At 37.4% G+C, this 21,192-nt stretch overlaps 1 protein-coding gene across 9 annotated transcripts in view; it reads right to left on the reverse strand.

Moving 5' to 3' along the window:
- Positions 1 to 21,192, reverse strand: part of CPLANE1 (ciliogenesis and planar polarity effector complex subunit 1) — a 60,906-nt gene that overhangs the window by 18,949 nt on the left and 20,765 nt on the right. For 4 of the 9 annotated variants that reach the window (XM_063181317.1, XM_063181323.1, XM_063181321.1 and 1 more), the window contains exons 19-36: positions 20,010 to 20,227; positions 19,586 to 19,750; positions 18,419 to 18,557; positions 17,974 to 18,083; positions 16,753 to 16,914; positions 16,491 to 16,599; positions 15,828 to 16,125; positions 14,485 to 15,418; positions 13,173 to 13,330; positions 12,054 to 12,187; positions 11,401 to 11,483; positions 10,505 to 10,573; positions 8,228 to 8,310; positions 7,294 to 7,362; positions 5,204 to 5,393; positions 2,861 to 3,118; positions 1,939 to 2,688; positions 941 to 1,107 (exon numbers count right to left, since the gene is read on the reverse strand). In XM_063181317.1, coding sequence (XP_063037387.1) covers positions 941 to 1,107; positions 1,939 to 2,688; positions 2,861 to 3,118; positions 5,204 to 5,393; positions 7,294 to 7,362; positions 8,228 to 8,310; positions 10,505 to 10,573; positions 11,401 to 11,483; positions 12,054 to 12,187; positions 13,173 to 13,330; positions 14,485 to 15,418; positions 15,828 to 16,125; positions 16,491 to 16,599; positions 16,753 to 16,914; positions 17,974 to 18,083; positions 18,419 to 18,557; positions 19,586 to 19,750; positions 20,010 to 20,227 — 4,096 coding nt within the window. The remainder of the gene's footprint in view (positions 1 to 940; positions 1,108 to 1,938; positions 2,689 to 2,860; positions 3,119 to 5,203; positions 5,394 to 7,293; positions 7,363 to 8,227; positions 8,311 to 10,504; positions 10,574 to 11,400; positions 11,484 to 12,053; positions 12,188 to 13,172; positions 13,331 to 14,484; positions 15,419 to 15,827; positions 16,126 to 16,490; positions 16,600 to 16,752; positions 16,915 to 17,973; positions 18,084 to 18,418; positions 18,558 to 19,585; positions 19,751 to 20,009; positions 20,228 to 21,192) is intronic. The other 5 variants (XM_063181320.1, XM_063181319.1, XM_063181318.1 and 2 more) reach the window with 5 other exon arrangements.

The raw sequence follows: 21,192 nt of genomic DNA on the forward strand, positions 1-21,192 counted from the left end.
CTCATAATACTTCACAGCTATATCTTGTGTATAATTGATAATTACTACACAAAATGCCCATAAGGAATCTAAAGGAAGCAAACTTCAATTACACAGCAGTAATTTTCTAATTACTAGGTGACAAATAGATTACAAAAGAGCAACTACAGCTTCTTCTTTAATATGTGACAAGTAGATTATATGACAGCAACTACAGCTTTAAGCACTTCTATAGATACTATTAAAATGTATTCTAAACTTTATCTGCAGTTACTTGTGTAGCAAGTTTTCACTTCAATAGTGAAAAACTCGTCTTGAGCCTCTGCTCCAAAATTACATAACTGAAAGAAACCAAGTATTCTATTCCAGAACATTCTGTCAGCATTCTATAAGAACTGAGCAAAGATATGTAAGCAGCTTAAATGACTGTTTCATTTTTTGTGAAATCAATTAACATCAAATAGATCAAATTTTGTAAGTTATAAATAACATGCCTAACAAAAAAAACATCAACAACAAAGGATCAGTAGGAATTTTGTTAATCACTGTCTCTATTAGAAACAGTCCACATATTTAATTATATTGAAAGACCATATAATTCTTTCTTTCTTGAAGATGACAGTGACAATATGCAGCCCAGACAGCAGTGCTGTGTAATATTCACTGTGCAAGGAATGAGCACTTCATTAAGAGTGTATAGCAAACATTCAGAAGACAACAAGACTTCAAAACACAGATAGTGGAAAGAAAAATTCCTCTTTCCTCTTGAATCTTCTTCCTATCAATCTCCTAAGAGCAAGAACTCCTCACATTCTAATGATACACTTCTGCTGTATCTTTACTAACATTTGTTATTTTATTCTCTGCTGAGAGAATACACTCCCTCTGATGCCAAAGCTAGAAGGTACAAGTCACCAGTTGGTCTGTCAAAATGAAGTTCCACTTTAAAAATCTGGCTTGCCTTTTTCTTTTGTTCTGCACATCTCTAAGTTCAAATGGTTCAACATCAGTTCTTAGTAGCTGGATGGGTTTCGTTTGGTCTTGTCCAAAGGAACTACTGGGCACAGAATGATGCTTGTGGCATTGCTCAAATGCAATGAGATCTTGAAGTGGGATGAGATTTGGTGCCTAAGAGGGTTCAGAAAGAGAGAAAGACAGAAAATGGAGATGGGAACTCCAGTCAGATTGGATGAAGAAAGCCAGTCAAGTTTGGATTTCAGTTACACAAACAAAACTCCTGTAACATTTTGTAAAGAATATGGAAATTGAGTATTAATATTGGAGAACTTCTGCCAATATGTACATGTGTAAACTATTTTCTGAAAATAAAAAAGTATTAATTTTCTCCACAGAACATATTTCACTAATATTTGCATTTCTTATGTAGGAAGTTAGGAACCATCCAATGCAGACAAGGACTGAAGAAGCACCTTTCAAGGGAAAGCATTTCCATTCTTCTCAACTGGAATATGCAAGCATGTAAGTCTGTAAGAAATAACATTTTTCAAAACATCAGGTATTCAGCATCTGTAATATTTTCTTACCAAGTCTTTTACCATTCCATTTCTGCCCTGCAAAACAGGATTTTTCACCACATTCTGTTTCTGTAAGTAATTCTATTACAATCTCTCTATGAAAAACCCCTATTTTTTACCATATAAATATTGTCCGGTATTTTAGATAGCAAATTCTTCTCATTCATTACTAGTGGGCTGAACATTGATGAACTATGGAATGTAGACTCAATTTAATGTAGCTATAAACACTTTCAGGCTTGCAGTCTGCCTCATATTGACATGTCAATAAGCAGGTACACTTAGTTCTAGAACCCTCCTGGCATCTGTGCTGAACAATTTCAAATTCAAAGTCTGTAAAGATGAAATTACTTGTGATGACTAAGAAACCATAAAACTGACAAAACATTGCAACTTAGAAAAATATATTATTAAAATCCAGTACCTTCTTTTTCTGAGGTAAATTAATCTGAAGTAGTGACATTCCTGCATCCCACTGTGTTTCTCTGGAGTCAGCATCCTTTGCTGCAGGTTTAACAGATATTAAAGTAGTAGTGATTGGCTGCCTTACAGCTGGTGGAACTCTAGGAACTGGGTCAAGTTGCAAATGCAATAGTGGAATAGCAGCCAGGTTCTGAGTGCTTGGTGCTTTGAACAGATTCACATTTTCAGGGATCTGTGACTGAGGTGAATTTTCTTGCTGTCCTTCACAGTGCTCTGAATTCAGATATTTGGGAGGACCCTCACTCACTGGTTCTGCCCATCTCTCCTTTTCCTCATGCTTTTGTCTTGAAATCTCAGGGTTGTATCTACTCCTGTGGAAATCCTCCTCTGCCTTACTCTTTCTTGGGGCATATGATGACTGATGGTCCCATAAGGAATCTGATGAACTCCATGCTACTCGTGGTACTGTGGGTGGCCTGGCAAATGCTGATGACATTTCTGTTGGATGTAAAAATGCTGGTTTGATATGACAACTTGATTCCAGCTTAAGCAAAGGAAATCCATTTGAGTAATTATTTTTTTTTTCAACAGGGATAAGCTTCACTTTTTTTTGGATGCCTGAGGAAGGAGCTAGGAGATGAAGTGGTTTAGTAGGCACTGAAGAATGCAAATCTTGGGATAGTGACATTAATCCTGTTGCCTTGCTGTTGGTTTCAAATAATGTCAAAGAGGCACTCTTATCCAGATGATTCTAAATGAGAAAAGCAAACAAACCAGTACTTACATATCAACCATGCACTAAATACAGACAAAAATAGTTCTGTCTACACCAATCACTACTGACACATTTCCTAACTCAACAGGACAGCTAACATACCAGATATACTGAACAGTCTTCATAAACCATGCTTTGATATACCTACTTTTATTCGATCATTTTTGCTTTCATCTTCTACACTCTTCCTTGGCTGAAAAACAGAGCTCTCTTGACCAATTTTTCCCTTTTCTTCTTGAGTGGGCACTTGTGTTTTCGGAGAAGAATTGCTTTCAGCAGTGTGTGCAGACTGGCTCCCTGCCAGCTGAACCAACCGATCCTGCTGCAATACTTGTTGCACATTTGGCACATTGGTAAAGGACGACTGCACTAACTGCATTAAACTCATGAAGTTGATCTGCTGGAGCTGAATACACACATGAACAAAGTTAACAATGCCAATAACCTTAACAGAAATCTTAGCAAAAATGTCTAGGCTATTTTACAGCTGTTCACTATCAGGTGACAAAACAGACAACATCCCAATAATGGGATGATTCTGTGATGATTAATTTGTATAATTGCTTACTGTTTTGGACCTCCTTGTAAGATACAATAAATACCTGCCACAGACAGGTTATGCTAAAGCAAAACAAATATCTTCAATTTTTTGTGAAGTTTCAATAAATGTAAAGTCACAGAAAATTGGCTCAACATACTACCACCACTTAAATTCTACCATAGTTGAAAAGCTATTACAGCATAAGAATTTTTCCAAGTGTAAACTATTGAAGGATATTGACTTATGTGAGCTAAAACACACTCAAAGATCTATAATTATACCACTAATTTTCTTGAATTAAAAGCAAGAGTTAAGTCTACAATAAGTTTCACAGTGGCTAACATGGAATTGGAAATCTCTTCAAAGAACAGCCTGTGCTGGTTTTGCACTGGAGCCACCCACGGAAGTGATTTTTTCTGAGATGAGCTGCTGAGAGCTTCCTCTGTGCCTAGCAAAACCAATTGCTGGCTAGCTTTGAGAATATTAATATTAATGAGCCAATTAAAAACTAGACCTGCCTCTGTGAATACACACATGTAAAAACAAACAAACCCTGGGAATTCCCTTCTGGCCTGGCAACAGGTAGCAAGGCCGGCCTGGCCCCGTCTCAGCCGGGCCAGGCCGGGCAGGCTCTGCTGCAGGGCCGGGCCAGGCCCGCTCGGCCCAGGGGCACTCAGGGGAAAGCTGGGCCAGGCCCCGGGGACTGCTGAGATCCCAGCGTGGCAGCCAAAAAAACCCCCAGAGGCAGCTCTATAGTCCACAGAGAGAGCAGCCCCGTGGCTGGTACTGAACGTAGCAAGGGACGGGAAACAGCCAGAGCGGCCACCACCATTCTGGCCTGGGCCCCCCAAGACTCTGACACAGACCCAGTGAGGCCTGAAATCCACCACCGTGAGCACTCCGGACACCCCTGGCAGGGATCCTGAGAGCATCTGCAAGTCTTGGGTGAGACATTAAATCTTTTAGGGCATAGGTATGACTTGCATATCTTCAAAATTCCCTTGGGTGAGAGAAAAGGACAAAGTAAAGATGCGCAGAGACAACATGAGACATGAGAAGGTCAGTAAGAAGGAGTCACGTCCGACATGAGAGGGTTGAGGAGATACCTCAAGTTTGGGCTGAAATCCTCTTGTAAGACTATGGAGAAGATATAATTGATACGCCAGACTCTTTTTGCCTGTAAATTATTGAAAGTATGGGGGCATGAAGTGTTCAAATTGTAGATATAAGCACAGATATATGCTAAAACAAGCAGATGTTGAAGTAGTTGTGATCCCAGGAGAAGTCTGAACAGAGAAAGAAAAGAGGGGCCCAAGGGAGAGAAGAAGACCTCTGTTCCCAGAGATGATTATCTCAGAGACAGATGAAGATAACCTTTGCTCTTGAACAGCTCATCCTTTAAATAGTACCCCATAAGTTGACACGGCTCATAAACACAGCTGTGGGAAGGCTGCAAAAGATGGGAGGGACTCCATGATTGCAGATTTCTGAGTGACTGCTATTCGTGGACTTTAAGAGCCATGAGAGAACGGTTTCTTGTGAAGAAGTCAATGGCACGCAAGGGCAACTTCCCTCCCGAAGTGAACAGAAGAAAGACTATTCTAGAGCTGATGCACTGACTGAATTGTTTCTGTACGTTGTGAGTGAGAAAGAAAAGGTTGCAGGGGAAAGAGAAGTGTTATAAAGGTTTTATTCTGATTCTTATTATTCTTTCTTTGAGTTACTGTCAATAAAATTTTCTTTATACCCTTTTTAAGTTTTGAGCCTGCTTTGCCTTCCTCTTAATCCTATCTCATAGCAGGAAATGAGTAGGTATATTCTAGTGGGTGCACTGGCATCTAGCCAGCACTGAACCAACCACACACAGAAGGTCCTTAAAACAGTAGCTATTTCCATTTTTTTAACAACATGGTACCAAGAAAACTACTTAAAATAATTAGATGCTCTCACCTGAACTAATTTAAACATTTCATCTTGCAGCATCTGCCTGACAGTTTCTGATGTGCTTGCTTTCTCTTGTCTAGGGACTTCTTCCTTGACTTCTTGCTTCTTTGCAAAAACAGAAGTATGGGAGGCAAGACTTGACATAGTCGACACAGCAGTCTCAGAAGGCTGAGAATCACTTACAGTGTCTGCACTACTTAAGAAAGAAAAGAACCAATTATGAAAAACATTCAGATTTCAAAATACCTACGCAAGGTTGTCTTAAATCAATCCAGAAAAATTAAGATACCTGTGTATTTAAAAAACATAATTAATTTGTAGGAGCAACTGAATAATTAACAGTGAGTGCACGATCTTGACCAGAGAGCATGTAGGATATATTTCGTAAAACTTCTTAAAATACTGAATGAAAAACAGTTGTAAAGATGTAATTCTATCTGATTTTATAGCCACAATTGTATCTAAAATATTATTATCACCAGAGATACAGGCAGAAAACAATGATTTGACAAAAAAGACAGAAAAAAGGCCTGGTTAGTCATAAAGAAAAACAGCTGATGGAAGAGGGACATTTTTAGTTGAAATAAGGAAGAAGGCAGGTTCATTTTGACTTAAAGTAATGTTCAAGCAAACTGACAGGCCTGCAAATCATGAGTGGTGGACGAATTCATAATCTGTATCAGAACAGGCCAACACTTTTCTTTTAATTTTTCTAAACAGAAAAGGGTGAGGTGTTGTATTGCACTAAATAGTTTATTTAGTTGTTGTTTTGGGTGTTTGGCAATTTGCACTGATCACATGGTCTTTTCCCCCAGAAGCCCCCAAGGTAATGGTTTGTCCCAGGTTTACTCCTCTCCTCACCCCTTCCTCAGTTATATCCAATTGGCTGTGGTCCTCTTCCTCCAACTCCCATGCCCGTGGGTTTAAAAGTCTCCCACCATCAGGCATTTGCCCACTTTCTGTCCTGGGACACTGCTCTCTTAATTATTGTTTAGCCCAGAGGAGAACAGCACCTTGTATGTTTTACTTTTGTCCTTGTAAAGGCTGCAAGGGGCCAAGGGTCCAGAGATAGCCGGATCGGACCTGAATGGCCCAGGGAGAGCTCAGCCTTTTACAATGTTCCTTTAGATATTTGGGATTAAAAGTAACAAGATTTCAGAGTAATGTATTGTACGTGTTACTCCAATTTTAAATTATTTTCTTTACACTTTCCCACAGTGATAACAAGATCTTTATTTGGTCAAGAATATTAAGTACATTGATTCCTTTCATGAAGAAGAGATGCTTAGGATTTACATTAAGCTACGAAGAAACTGAAGAATTTTACTTGCACGAACAGAAATCAACCCAAAAGACATTTCTCTGTTTAAGAAAAATGCTGACATTGCTATGGATACAGGCAACCTTTACAGAACGTCTTACAACAATTATACAGAATGGCCTCCAAGCATGTGAGCAAACAGGATCATAAAGTAATGGATAATGAGTAGTTTTGGATATGTAATGTGTGTGAAGGAGCATATGAAATCTTTAAGAAGGCAATTAGAATGTGCAAGCATGACTTGAAACGCCAAAAGTTTGAGTAATTTTTTTTTTTTGAAGAGTTGGCATGAGAAACTCAAGTAAGAGAGATTAAAGACACATGAAAATGGAGCCCAAAAGTATGTGTAGTTCATATTTTCCTCTAAACTGAAAAAAGCCTCATAGAGGACTGTTCCAGAACTGAAAGCCTGAGAATGACTCCTGACTCCTTTTCCCAATTCCAACATTCTCTTTATTTAGTATATATTTATGTAAATTTATCTGTTGCCATAGGATAGCTGCATTTAAATAATTTTAATTAAAATGTATATAAGTTTAAAATGTTATTGTTCAGGCATTCTATATAATCAAATATCTTCTATAGTAATATTACATAATGAATTCTGTCCAGAACCAGAAAACAAAACTATCATGTCTCTTGAAATCTGGCAGCTACTTAGTCTGTAGGTACAATACACTCTACTTGCAAATATTTTGCAGTCAAAACTAAACACCACATTACTTCAAATCAGAAATATTGTTTTATTACATAAAGCAGCATAGGTTTTTCTTACCTAGGAACTTCTGCATCTTGTTTTAAAGAAAATGAGTGGGAAAGGGTGCTAGTAACAACCTCAGTCATACTATAAAGAGAGAAGAAATAGTGTTGCAAATACTACAATGATTTTTTATGCTGTTTCCATTTTATATACATGTATGAGTATAAATATACACATAACCTCCTGAAAAAGTATTTTAATTAGTATCAGATAAAGTACCTGAAAGCCACCTGATCAAAACATGAAAAGATCTGCATTGCTTCAATTACTGCATTACACTGCAATCAGAGCTGGCAAATACTGGCATTGATGTTTTGTCTCCCTTAGCAATCAGAAACTGACTCAAACAAAAGCACTGAAAAAGTTCCAGCTATTCAAGACAGCAGACAAAGAAAAGGTTGATTCTAGTAGACAAGGGAAGAGAAAATCCAATTTAACTAATACAGTTAACATCACTATAATCCGCATCTCTAGAAGAGAAAAAACAGTGCCATAATAAATTCTTGACAGGCATCTTACATTCAGTTAAAACAAAAACATGTAATTTTAAAAAGTAGAGGATTTCAAGTCTTTCTAAAAGTAATTTTAAAGTCTTTCACAAATGTTATGTATACATAGGGACACTTATTTATATGCTATCGTAATAAGATTTTCTATTTTTCCAGTTATAGTCTGTATTTCTCCTGGATAAATTACACCTTCCCACAAACTGTGCTTGTTTTATTAGAACATTACTAAAATAATGATTCATAAACCCAGCCCTTCATATATTTGAAATGCCTGTACATGAAATAGGAGATGACTGAAACTGTTTGAAACTATGGCTTTGTTGCTATAAGCAACAGCAGAAACCTGAGACACCACTGGATACAATCATTAACAAAACTGTTTTAGATTTTTAAGCAAAGTTAAAAGACTTAAAACAGTTTAAAAAAATCAAGTCACTTACATATTCTGTTTAGCCTTTTCTTTCTTTGTTTCCTCCACGTTTGGATCTTCTTGAGCACTCTCTACAGCTGAAATGGCAGCCTGCTGAATACAAAAACATGAAAAGATCTAGACTTACAAATTTTTTGATCTCTCATGCTTCAATAAAATACAAGTTTTTAAGCCTATGGCAAATGTATTTTTAATTAATTATCCAATTACAAAAGTTTGACTAAAGATAATCAAAATTACATACTTATCAGAAGACGGTTACAGATCAGCAACAAAGAGATATAACAATTTACCTGAGAATCTTTCTTTATTATAACAATCTCATTATTATGAGATTTTAGTTCCAAATTCATATTCGTGTAGTACCCTGGATATATATTTTGCTAACCTCAGACTCCCTAGTAAAGATGAAAATGTGGAAACAACCCCATTACATATACACAAACTATCTACAAAACAAGAAAATGAAACAAATGTAGGATCTTGTACATGCCATAGATTCACTATAGTAAAATGCATTGAAAAAACTGGAGACCACAATACATAGCATAGCAGCCCTGCCCTCAGCCACTTTCAAAGAAAAGATACCTATGACCAAAAATGATGCATGGAAAAAGTAGACTTATTTATAAATCCAGACTGAGTTTTTAGACAGAAGCAAAATAAAGATCTTGATGTATTTTTTAAAAAAATCAATTCAATTTTATGTATACATAATACATCTACTATATATACATATATGAAAGCATACACACATTTTCAAAAGTGCTTAGAGCAGATCTCACTTTACTACGTTTTAATTGCTAATTTTATTATAAGGCAAGAAAGAAGATTCACCAACCCTAAAAAATTTAGCCCTTAAGTTCACAAATACATTGATGAATTCAGGATACTTTGAAAACAGTATTCAAAACAACTCAAATGCTTCCTAATATCCTGTCACATCAGGAGAAATGCTGGAGCTGAGTAAGGCAGCCAGTTCTGCTCTCTGTGTTACAACCAGCACAACTAAGGAAAGTTGACGGCTGGTAGTAGGAGGTCACTCTCTTCTGAGAAGTAACGAGACATTCATTTGCCAGCCTGACACACTCTCTTGGAGGTGCTGTTTCCCTGGGGCTCCTGTCAGGGATGTCTCCGAGAGACAACCAAGGCCTGTGCAGCCCACTATTACCCACTGCTGTTGTTTCACATGTGTGCCAGTGACACATCCATGAGGAGGTTGAGAAGGGAGTGAGGGCTCTGGAGCGCACAATCAATCCTCTCAGGAAAAAGGAAGGGGTTTGAAACAGTTTCAATCTGGTGAATCAACAAATGGCTACAGGACTGGGGCCACAGCCAGGGGTATGGCTCCTTCAGCCATGGGACTGGCTTTGAGAACCTGGTCTGCTGAGGGCTGTTCATCAATCAGAGAAGGGGAAGAGCACCTTCAGTCATAGTCTTGGAGAAGGGGGAAGAGGCCTTTAAACTAAAGTTGTCAGGGGAGGGGCAATTTTCTGAGGGAGTCAGAAAGGGATGCCCAGAGAGGAGCTGCTTGCCAACAGAGCACCTGAAGAGCTGCACAAAAGAACTATGACTACTCCTGCCAGTAACTCAGCTTCATCAGGGGCCTCTATGCAAACATATATAGCACAGGGAATAAAAAAAGTTGGACGGGTATGTCTGCCAGGTACAATGTTACTGGCATTGCAGATTTGGTGTGATGGCTCAGATGACTGGAGTGTTGGAATGGATGGATGCAGGCTCTTTCTTTAGGAAGCACAGGCAGGGGAGATGAGGAGTGGGTGTTAGTCTCTATGTCAGTGACTAGCTGCAGTGCCTGGAGATCTGCCTGCGGTTGGATGAGGATTTGACCAAGAGTTTGTGGCTCAGGTTTACAGGGAGGGCAGGGACAGGTGGCATTAGAGTGGAGTTCAGATCAATGGCTGCCCAGCTAGGAGCAGATGAGGTCCTTTATATGCAGATAGGAACAATCTCATGTTTGCAAACCCTGATCCTCACAGGGAACTTCAACCATCCCAGTATCTGCTGGAGGGGCAACACAGCATGGCAGAGGCAATTCTGGAGGTTCTGAAAGGCATTGATGATAACTTCCTTCCACATGTGACAGAACATGTGACAGACATCCTCTCCAGTGAGCAGAGGTACTATGGTGAACCTCCTTCTGACTAACGAGGAGGAGCTGATGGGCAATGTGAAGCTCAGGGACAGCCTTAGTTCCAGCAACCACGAAATGGTGAAGTTTGAGGTCCTCAGGGCAGTGAGGAGGGCACACAGTAAGCTCACTGACCTTCACTTCAGGAGAACAGACTTCGTCTTCTTCAGGGATCTGCTTGGTACAGTCCCATGGGATTGCATCCTGGAAAGAAGAGGGGCACAAGAAAGCTGATTAATATTCAGGAACCACCTCCTCCAACCTCAGGAGGGATGCATCCCAATGAAGAGGAAGTTAGGCAAAAATGCCAGGAGGCTTGCATGGATGAACAAGGAGTTCTCACACAAAGTCAAACACAAAAATGAAGCCTACAGAGGGTCGAAACAAGTACAGGGTGAGGAATATTGAGAGACTGTTCAAGCCAAACATATTGTGTGCTGCATGCAGAGCAGCATGGCTAGCATATTGATGGAGGCAATTCTCCCCTCTATTCTGTCCTCAGAAGACTCACTGGAACACTGTGTTCAGCTCTGTGTCCCTCAGTATAAAAAGACATGAACCTGCTAAAGCAAGTCCAGAACAAAGGGTGTTCAGGGGCCTGGAGCACCTGTCCCATGAGGAAAGGCTGTCAGAGTTGGAGTTGTTCAGCATAAAGACCAGAAAGCTCTGGGGAGACTTCAGAGCAGTCTGTCAGTACCTAAAGGAGCCTATGGGAAAGTTGGAGATGGACCATTTAGAAGAGCACAGGCGAGGGGTGAATTACTTCAGACTGAAAAAGGGTGTGTTTAGATTACATTTTAGGAAGTAATTCTTTACTGTGAGGAGATGAGGCACTGGAACAGGTTACACAGAGAAGCTGTGGGTGTCCCACCCATGAAAGTGCTCAAGACCAGGTTGGATGGAGTCCTGGATAATCTGGTCTAATGAAAGGTGTCCCTGCCAATGGCCAGGGGTTTGGAATGAGATGATCTTTAAGGTCCCTTCCAAACTCAAATGCTTCAATGATCTCTGATGATTGTATGACAACTTGCCTGTTCTCTTTGATGTTCTACAGGTCTGATCTTGACAGAGCTACTGGAGCTCTTTGAAGTTTCATATGGCTCCTCAAAGAATTCTACAATATAAACACAATTACTCTAAAAAATTAGAAAACTACATAGATTATAGTACAGTACTGTTACGTGATTTCTGACAGCAGGTCATATTGATCCACTTCTTCCCTAGTATGGAGTTCAGAGTTGCTCCTGCAAATTCAAAATTTGTGTTCTTACTGGTGTTGATGCATGCACCCAAAGAGAGAGGTAAAAAAATCTCCAGCTTATATAAAGTGTACAAATATGATAACTTACACATACTCAGCTCTTAAAATTTGCAAAGTGTTTTGCACAGTTGTGTGAATATTTCCAGAGTGAAAATATATGAGAGAATAGAACATGTTAACATACATTTTTCTATCTCTACAGAAAAAAGTGTGACATAGTGAAAAAGCAATCAGAAAGTCTTAATAAAACAATTTTATATAATTCAGTTATAATATAAACTGGATAAAATAATTCTAATACAACAATGAAGACATTTGCATTTTTTGACTAAATAAACAGAGGAACATAAAATCGTATTCATGCAAAACTCCTACTGCTTTATATGTCAGACCATAATAAAAGGATATACCATTAAAACAAACCTTGTTCTGATGTTACATCCAACTCCTGCTGAACAAACGGTTCCACTTCATTCAGGTCTTCAGTTATATGAGGCACAGAATTATTTCCCTGATTATTTTTCTTCTTATAAAAATATTTTGACTTTGTAGACATTCTGGTAATAGAGATTAGGAAACATAATTAACAACATTAGTATCTGGCTCCCTTCAAGTACACTGTTCCTTTTGTACTGCAGGCTAGGGCCTAACTGTAAAATAAACACTGTTGTGATAAAGCCAATATTCATTTAGGTTTTCTCTCTCACTACAACTTAAAACAAGTTTAATTTTTTTTTGCATAGCTGTGATATTTTAGTGCCATTAATGCAGACATGTGTTTCCAGACAAATTGTGCTATGTCTTTAAATTCATCTGGTTAAAGCTACATTTCTCTCCTCACAGGAACTTTGTTTATTGAAAAAAATAGGAAATGGCCAGACAAGACATACAATCATGTCTCAAAATACTTGAGATTATTTTCAGAATACTAGAGATCTATATAACTCATTCTCTATATATATTCTTATACTAGAGGTCAATTTTTTTTCTTATTGCAATATAAGATGAAATGCCAGAGAGGAATTCACATTAAGGATTCTTTATCTTCAAGACAGTGCAAGATATTAACAAAAAAATATTTACTGCTTTTTCCATCTATTTTTCTGACATGCACGCGTATGAACATAGCTAGATTACAGATCCAGAGGAAAATAAACGAACATTGTGAACCACTCATTTCAAATCAAAGAAAATTACACTGAAGAGAGAGGAAGTTATCTGAATTCTTTGAGAAAACCATGACACCTGTTATCTTGGAAATCTAGATTCTATTTCCACATGACTAAGCTTATAAACAACCATCTACAATTCACTTACTATGCAACAACTACCTTATGTACATGTGCTGATGGAGAATATTTAATTTGTTTCATGCACCTGTAACCAATATGCCCAAGTTTGACTTTTTGCTCAAAATTAAACATGTATATAGTACATAAATATAAATATGTATATAATACATATATAACAGTAGATCTCTTCATGCTGCTCAGTAGAGGAATTATGACCAACTAGAGTTCTTAGGTTAAAAAAAAAATTTACCTCAAATCACTTTCACAAAGATTATCATAGATTTGTATAATCTGGACATCAAGAGGAGAATTGGCCACTGTGGAAGAGCCTTCATCCATACTACTTTCTTCCTCTGTTCTTCCTTCTGATAGAGATGCAGTTTCTTTCAGATATTGATCCTCTGGATGCTATTAATAAAAATAACAATAATTGAAATTCACTAGTTAAAAAAAATACCAGGTACTTTTAAAAAACCACAATGCTTTCATATAGAATGATTATACCTATTCATACCCTTTTCTTTATTATAGAGCCAAGAAATCCTGGATTTACGAAACATGCGTTTGTCCCCTTTTTGCATTAACTGAAGCAATGGTCCTCTGAATTATCCAAAGGAAATATAAGAAAGGTTTCTCAGGGTCAACTGAGTATGAATTGTCAAAGACACTACATGACAATACAATCAAGATAAATATAAACAGTAAGATTTGGCTTCATCCAGACAATACAGAACTCTCAAATTTCCACTGAAAACAGTATGAAAGGCAAAAAGAGATACATAACTTTGTGGTTAGATGCATGTACAAGATTTGTAATTTTTAAATAAAATACTTATCAAAAAAACCAGAAAATACAAACCAAAAGTAAGAAAAAAATCCCTTTTGAAACTGGAGAACAGCCTTCTCAACCTAAATCCCAACCTTCTTTCCTGAAAACCTTTCATGTATTCTCTGACTCTATGTATTGTTAATTAAAGAAGCTACATGATCCAGTTGTCTCTGAAGGATAAACTAAAGCACTATGTACCAGACTCCTCTGGCAAATCTCCTCTTTCATATCCATACATATACTCCCAACCTCTGTAACAGTGCTAGTCATTTTTCACTGGTTTTTAACCATTTAAAATAGTCCAGTTACACTGTATCTGCACTCAAACACAAATGAACCTAAACTCTTGCAAGAGGTCTGTTTCTTCATTCTTTGTCTTGCTTTGCCATGTTCTATCTCTAGAAGTATGTTTTTTCAAAGATGATGTCTAAAACCAGACACAGTGGTCAAACTTAGAAGAACTTGTGCAAAAAATATGGTGTCTGGATAAATGACCTATATTTTGAACTTCCAAATACAACTTTCATCTCCAACTCAAGTATTTCTCCTGACAGAATTTCAGTATTTCTGGATTTTTTCCCTTTTCCTAGCAATTCTTAAAAGAAAGGTTATTAGTCAATATTCCGTGTTTTACTGAGAACAGAACTATAAGGTAAAACACATATGTGATTTTTCCCTACTGGCATAACTCACTCTCACACTCCACTAACACTTGTCCCATTCTTTTTCTTACCTTACATTTTATGCTCCTTGTTTGGGATCTGTATCCATATAACTGTTCTAACAACCAAAAAGATGTAAGGACAGCTGCCGATGATGTTTTCAGATGTATCATTGGGAGAGTCTCTTCTAAGGAATCTTGTTTATTGGATCCACGGAGCAGTCTTTTATCAGACCATCTGATCATCCACTCCAGCAATTTTGAAATATTGCTCAATTTGTCCATCAAATCTATAGGCAGTTCTTCTGCTGGTACAATACCAACTACATCAAGACTTTTGTAAACATATTTAGGAATTGCCTGAGTTTGCATGGTAGAGGAAGTCTGGTTATGAAAGGTCTGGCTTGCTTGTGCAACACTGACTCCTTGATTGTCAGTCTCAGCTCTGTATATGGATTTGTATTTTAAACCAAATAAGCCTTCTTTAAGTCCTTCTTTTAGGTTACACAGAGAAGGTTCTGTGGTCTGCCCAACAGTCTGTACAATTGTTGGTTTTTCCAAAATATTTTTGTTTTCATTATAGGTAGATACTTTTCCAGGATCACAGGATGCCAGGGTGACAGTATAGCAAGACCCTGCTCTAAAGACATTTTGACTTCTAGTTTTGTTTTGTCGACGTTTTAGTGTTGTGTGAACATCAAAAAAGAGAGAGTTCAACTCATGCTCTCGAAGCAGCCCAGAAAAGCTAGTGAGAAATGGAATTCCAAGGTCACTGTACTTTATCAGGTCTCTCTCAAGGACATAACTCAAAAAGAGTTCTAAAAATCTAACATACTCATCATCATCACGTTCAAATTCCCACGCACCAACTACAGGCAAATTATGTTGATTAAGCCTATCTCTCCTACACATTTTGTCTTTATGTTTTGTTTTACAGTTAGGAGCTTTTATCTTCTGTGTGGTATTTTTGTTACCTATTTCCCTTTGTCGTTGGAGTTCATTTTCCCTGTAAAACAATAGACATAAGAACTGTAAGTACTCAAATCCATTTTAAAAATAATTACACGCAACATTAGTTCCTTATCTTCCACTGAAGTTAGAAACCCCTAAATTTACATTAGTACAATGTATAGGTGGCAAGTTAATCAAATTCAAAATCCACAGACAGAAACTAGGCAGCAACATATATGAATGTAGACATAACTGATAGTAATTTACACTTCAATAATTTTTTAGTCACATACTGACTCATATAATACTGGCAGTTCTACAGTTTGGGAAAACTGTAATTCTTCACTTGATAAATCATCCATAATGACAATTAACCCATTTGGTGAAGAGATTACTTGATCAGTGGGAAACAACTCCCCCCCCCCAATTTAAATCAAAAGCCTTCTGCTGCAATTTTCTCATACCTTGGGAATGAAGGTGTTTGAGGTCTTGTTTCTTCAGTAAACAAAGCATCAGAAAGTGTGTCTGCATCACTATATACCTGAGGATTCCCAACATCAGTAAGTGTGCTTGTGCTTAGACTAGTGCCTAATGAGAATCTGTCATAACAGTGCTCCTCATCATTTGATGCTGCCTCTTCTACTGGCTCCCAAATATTTACTTCAATAGGGCCTATGTTCTTTACTACATGTCTCAAGGCCTTCTTCCTCACTTCTTCAGCAGTTTGTATAACAGACATCATTTCTTCACTTTCAGGACCTTCTGAAAGAAAGAAAACCAAGTTTTCAGTCTTAATTTTCAGTTTTAATTTAGTCTCAAATTGAGACATGAATTAGATTTCAATTAAAATCATAAATTAGAGCCATTTATAAATTCAACAAGAAACTGTGATAAAGTGAAGAAACGTCAACATTTTGAAAACCATGATACCCTGTGAATGGTATAGAAATCATATGTATCAGAAAGAAAACACAGACTTTGTGACAAAACTCAAAGTTTTCCAGCTGAAAATAACAATAATTGTTTTGCATGGGGTATGACAAAAATTACTAATTTTTGTCACAAGCTAATAACTAGGATAAAAAACAAAGCTTGTTGAAAATTTCCAGAAGAATGATGAACATTACCTTTAACAGTACTGTGTCTGAGCCTCTGCTGAAGTCCATTATATTTATCTCTAAGTGGAACTCTTACATCTTCAGGATTAGGAAATGCTTTTACAAAAATCTCTGCCACCTACACAAAAAAAGAAAGCATCTTTTCCAGTAGCTATCGTGTCTTATCACATGTAACTTACACCATGAGAAAATCTAACTAGTAGGCTTTCCAAGGAGGAGAAATATTTGTGATAATCTCTATTGCTTTTATTCTAGTTTTAAGGTCTTCTACCTTTTTTACTGGTGGCAATTCTCCAAGCAGACTTAAAATTACATCCTGAACTAATTCTTCAACATTCATGAATCTGCAGAAAGGAAGCAATCGACAAGCCCACTCCACTGCATTCAGACAATGCTCAACTGTGTAGGCATCATATCCATTCTTATTCGGATCCTAAAAAAATGGCCAGAAACATTAATTACTATGAACAATGTATTTCAGGAAAATGATTAATACATTTCAAATTGTAATGCTTCTTAAAAATAGAAATCTCTAACTCGTCTGCAAGCAGAGCGGTATATGAGGGCAGGAAACAGATCAATGTTGTAATGGATCATAATGTATGTTAAAAAAATAAGAGAGAAAGAAAAAAAGGGCTTTTTTAAAATCATCTTAGGAAATAATTCCATTAGCACACAGCTGAAGAGTTTGTTTACTGTCACAAGTAAAACCTGAGGATCTGCCTAAACTGTGAAGTAAGTTATTCTACTTTGACTTCAGGTGATCATAAATACTTTCTTGTGAGCAAGATAATTAAGCCTTGCAAGAGATTTTTAAGATGGACTGATTTATTTTTAAAAGAATTTTCTATCTCATTTGTCACTGTCAGACAAAGTACAGAAAAATCAGAATAATCCACCATTTGAAACAGAGCCATCCTGTCTATCTGAAACTTGGTTTTTTTGGGTGAAGAAAAACTTTGAGCTTGTTACAGAATACATGACAAATACATTAGTAGTTTCTTTCTTTTTCTTCCTGGACCTCTGACATGAATTGAAAAGGTATAAGTAGAGAAAAAATTATCAAATTTTAATTTTTTTCATTACTCTTTCAGATAATCATGTATATTTAACACACCATAAACCCAATTTTTGGAGTATTAAGTATGTATTATTCATGAAATTCTCAAAATACTTTGACCTAACAGGGAAAAAAAAGCCAGAAAGTAAATTCTTAGGTCAACAAGTGTAGAAGCTATTGCTTTCCTGGCAGCTCTTCTGACTCAAATACCAAGCAAAAGCCTAACAAAAATATTGTCAGGAAGATGGAGATCACAGGCACAGCACTCTGCTCCATAGCATCAAATACGTAATTCAAATTACAAGCACTGTGCTCATTTGGTTCTGTTAAGCAAACAGAAGCTCTCACTGAAATATACAGTGGATCTTCAGAATTCTTCTCATAGCTTCATGCAATTAAGATGTAACTCTACTATATTAGAAATACAATTACCTTGATATTGTTAATATTTTCCCTTGCAGTTTGGAACCGCCTACAGTTGTCAGATAATTTTTCACGAACATGAAACATCCAACATAATGCACAGAACTCTCTGAACCAACCTACAATACAAAAATGCAATATGATGAGATTCTATTTAAATAAATTAAATAGAGTAGCCTGACATTTTTTAGTATTGTTTTGGAGGCTACAGCTCCTTAGTCCCACTTAGTGTTCATGTTCTTTCACATCTATCAGGTCTGTAACACAGCCCCCCACACCCAATCCAGAACAGCACATTTTAGAGTAAGAGTTTCAGTAGCTAACATAAAAGCTGGAAATGAAATGCGTTCCTGACACATTGCAATATACTAATTCAACCTAATATACCAGCTGTGGATTTTCACTAGTATTCTTTTCTCCAGTCCTAAATTATTTCATGTTATTGCATACAGACCTAAAATTTTACAGGTAACGTCATCAAACTGATGGGCTCCAGAAGATGTAGATCCATAGAGAGCAGTGCGGAAATTGCAGTAACAAAGCAAAGTCTCTGGGAATGGACTCAGCAAAGGAAGAGAACCTTTCATTCGAATCTATAACAACAGGTAAATAAACAATCAAAATGGAAATAAAAATCAGTTAACACTTTACATGTATGACTACTAGATGCACAGCCTCTCAGTTATTAGAATACTGCCAAGATCAGTAAAACTGCCTGAAGCTTGCTTTCGATTTTCTTCAAATCACTATTCTGAAAATTCATTTAAAGGGATATGTTTAATATGAACTATGGCACAAAGAATGTTTTTGTTTGAATGGTACTCATGATTACCATGAGTACAAGAGTAACACAAAGTATAAGAACTAAGACCACAATCAAGCAACCAGACTGATTGAACACAGTCCAGGTTGCTGTCACCAAGGCCGACTGGCTTTGCCTCCAGTTTCAGTTGGAATGTCTGAGCAGCTCTCCGTGCCAACATGAGGCATGTGACCATGCAAACAGAAGTAAATACTTTTCAGTCAGATCAGTTCCTGATCTCAATCACTGCATTAATGCTGATACAGGTAGGTTGCAGGAAGGAAGAAAGAGCCATACACACTCTCTTCATGTTTAAGTATCTATGTTACAAAGACCTAAGAAAAGACTGATTGTACACAAAAACTTTTAATCAATTTATTCTGAATTTGTTTCTGTGCAAACAAATTGCACAAAGGTAAAATGAGATCTTACAAGTTCTGTGCACTAAGATGATCCCTTTACCTGAAATGAGCCTTACATTCTCTGTTATTATTCAACCCTAAATGATTTGGAGCATCTTGCCAGCTAACACCTATAACTCCCAATTAAAGTCTGCTTTTTTCTTTTAATGGAAAATAAATTAATTTGTATGTTACCAAGTAGCTATAGAAAGACCTCCAAAAGGAAACACTTTATGATTTAGATATCCTATATCTTTAAGTTCTGGTTTCCTATAAAAATGAAATGTAAAACTAGAAGATGACATTTACAAAACATGACATCAAAGCCAAGGTGAGACTGAATGCTTCGGCAGCTGCAAACTTATCAGTAATATTTACAACTGATAATCAAGTTAAAAATAGAAAGTTAAATGTTTACTTTCTGCATAACTTTTCTTGCCCACTTGAGTTGTGTAATGTACCACTGTGCTGCAGAGCACGAACAATGAGCAGCCTGGAAGAGCAAGATAATTCGCTGAAGAACTCCTGACACTTTCTGACGGACTTCTTTCTCTGTTTTCAAAAGAATGTCATTGTTGTCTTCCTGAAAATGCAAAGACAAACAAAGCTCAAAATTAGAAAAGATGTATAACTAAATGTTGTTGCTGATCCTAATCCCATCTTGTTTATAGCATAGATCATTTATGGAAAAACACAGAGGCACATATACTTTCTCATCACTGCTGTGCTACTTAGGTAAATGAGCAGACATGGAAGAAAACAGAAAAATGAGCTCAAAAGAACAAGAATAAAGCTCATTATTCATAAATACTGTCAAATAAACACACTAGAAACAGACTTACTTCACTGAGAGAAGCTGGTTGAGGACAGTACAATGGTGGTGCTGGAAGACAGAGCCCAGCTGGAACCAAACCATAAAACTTTCTGCAAAGATCCTTGGCAGAATCCATCAAAAGCTGAAATGTCTCTGAGAGAATATCAACATCTGCCATAACAGCTGCTTTCAATAGTTCCTGTATTGAACTGTAAAGAACATCTGCATCTTCCTCTTCAATAGGATCTATAAAATACGAAGCCCAGAAACCAATAAACTAATTGAGTCACTACATGGATCTTCATTCTGACATCATGAGGTTATGTTCTCTGAATTTGCATTCATATATTACAATGACTGACCTCATCTACTTGCTTTAAGATAAGATCTCATGCATTAAAAACTAGTATTCAATTATTAATTTTAAGTTTTGCCCCATTATCATGACACCTATTGCCTTTCTAGGTAGACAACAGAACTTTTTAGCCAGGCATTTGCTTGACACAACATTCTGGCAGATCATTCATGACGAAAAGGCATAAACAGGTACATTATTAATAATGACTAAAGCAACTCTTTTATCAGTAAGTAGGTCCGTCCACTGACAAGAACTTAAAATGCTTTCAGACAAAAAGAGAATAAAATATAGAGATTGTGCCAGTAAACTTTCTGTAGAATATAAATAAGGTCAGGTTGACCTAGCTAACTGTGAATTTCAGCAGTTAAGTATTAAGCTAGGAGCGCACAGGATCTGCAGGGTCCAGTGAAGACCACGCCAACAGAGACAAGTGAGAGACCTGCTTTTGTGTCTTCATGTCTCTAAGGGCAAGACAAGGGGAGACCAAGGGAGCCATGACCACATGCCGGAAATACAGTGTGTACATTGGTATGTGTGTGTCTCTAAAGATCAGGCACCTGGACAGGCTGAGGAGCCCAGACCAACTCCTGCTGGATCCTGTATACTGCCAGGACTGTATGCTCCAGGCCAGCTGCTGTGGGGGTGCATGGACAGTGTATGCGTGTGGGGGAAGAGGGTGCTTGTGAGTGGGTGTTGTGAGTTAGTTCTGAGCACCAGAAAGCAGAGAGGGGCTGGGGCTTTGGGGGCTTACATACACAGACATAAGCTACCTGTGACACTAAGCAACTGGGTTAGCTGGCCATCTACTCAGCTAATGGTCTTGCCAATGGCCTAGCTACTGGAGTGACACACA

Source organism: Melospiza melodia, chromosome Z, assembly GCF_035770615.1.
Source record: "Melospiza melodia melodia isolate bMelMel2 chromosome Z, bMelMel2.pri, whole genome shotgun sequence".
NCBI lineage: Eukaryota > Metazoa > Chordata > Aves > Passeriformes > Passerellidae > Melospiza > Melospiza melodia.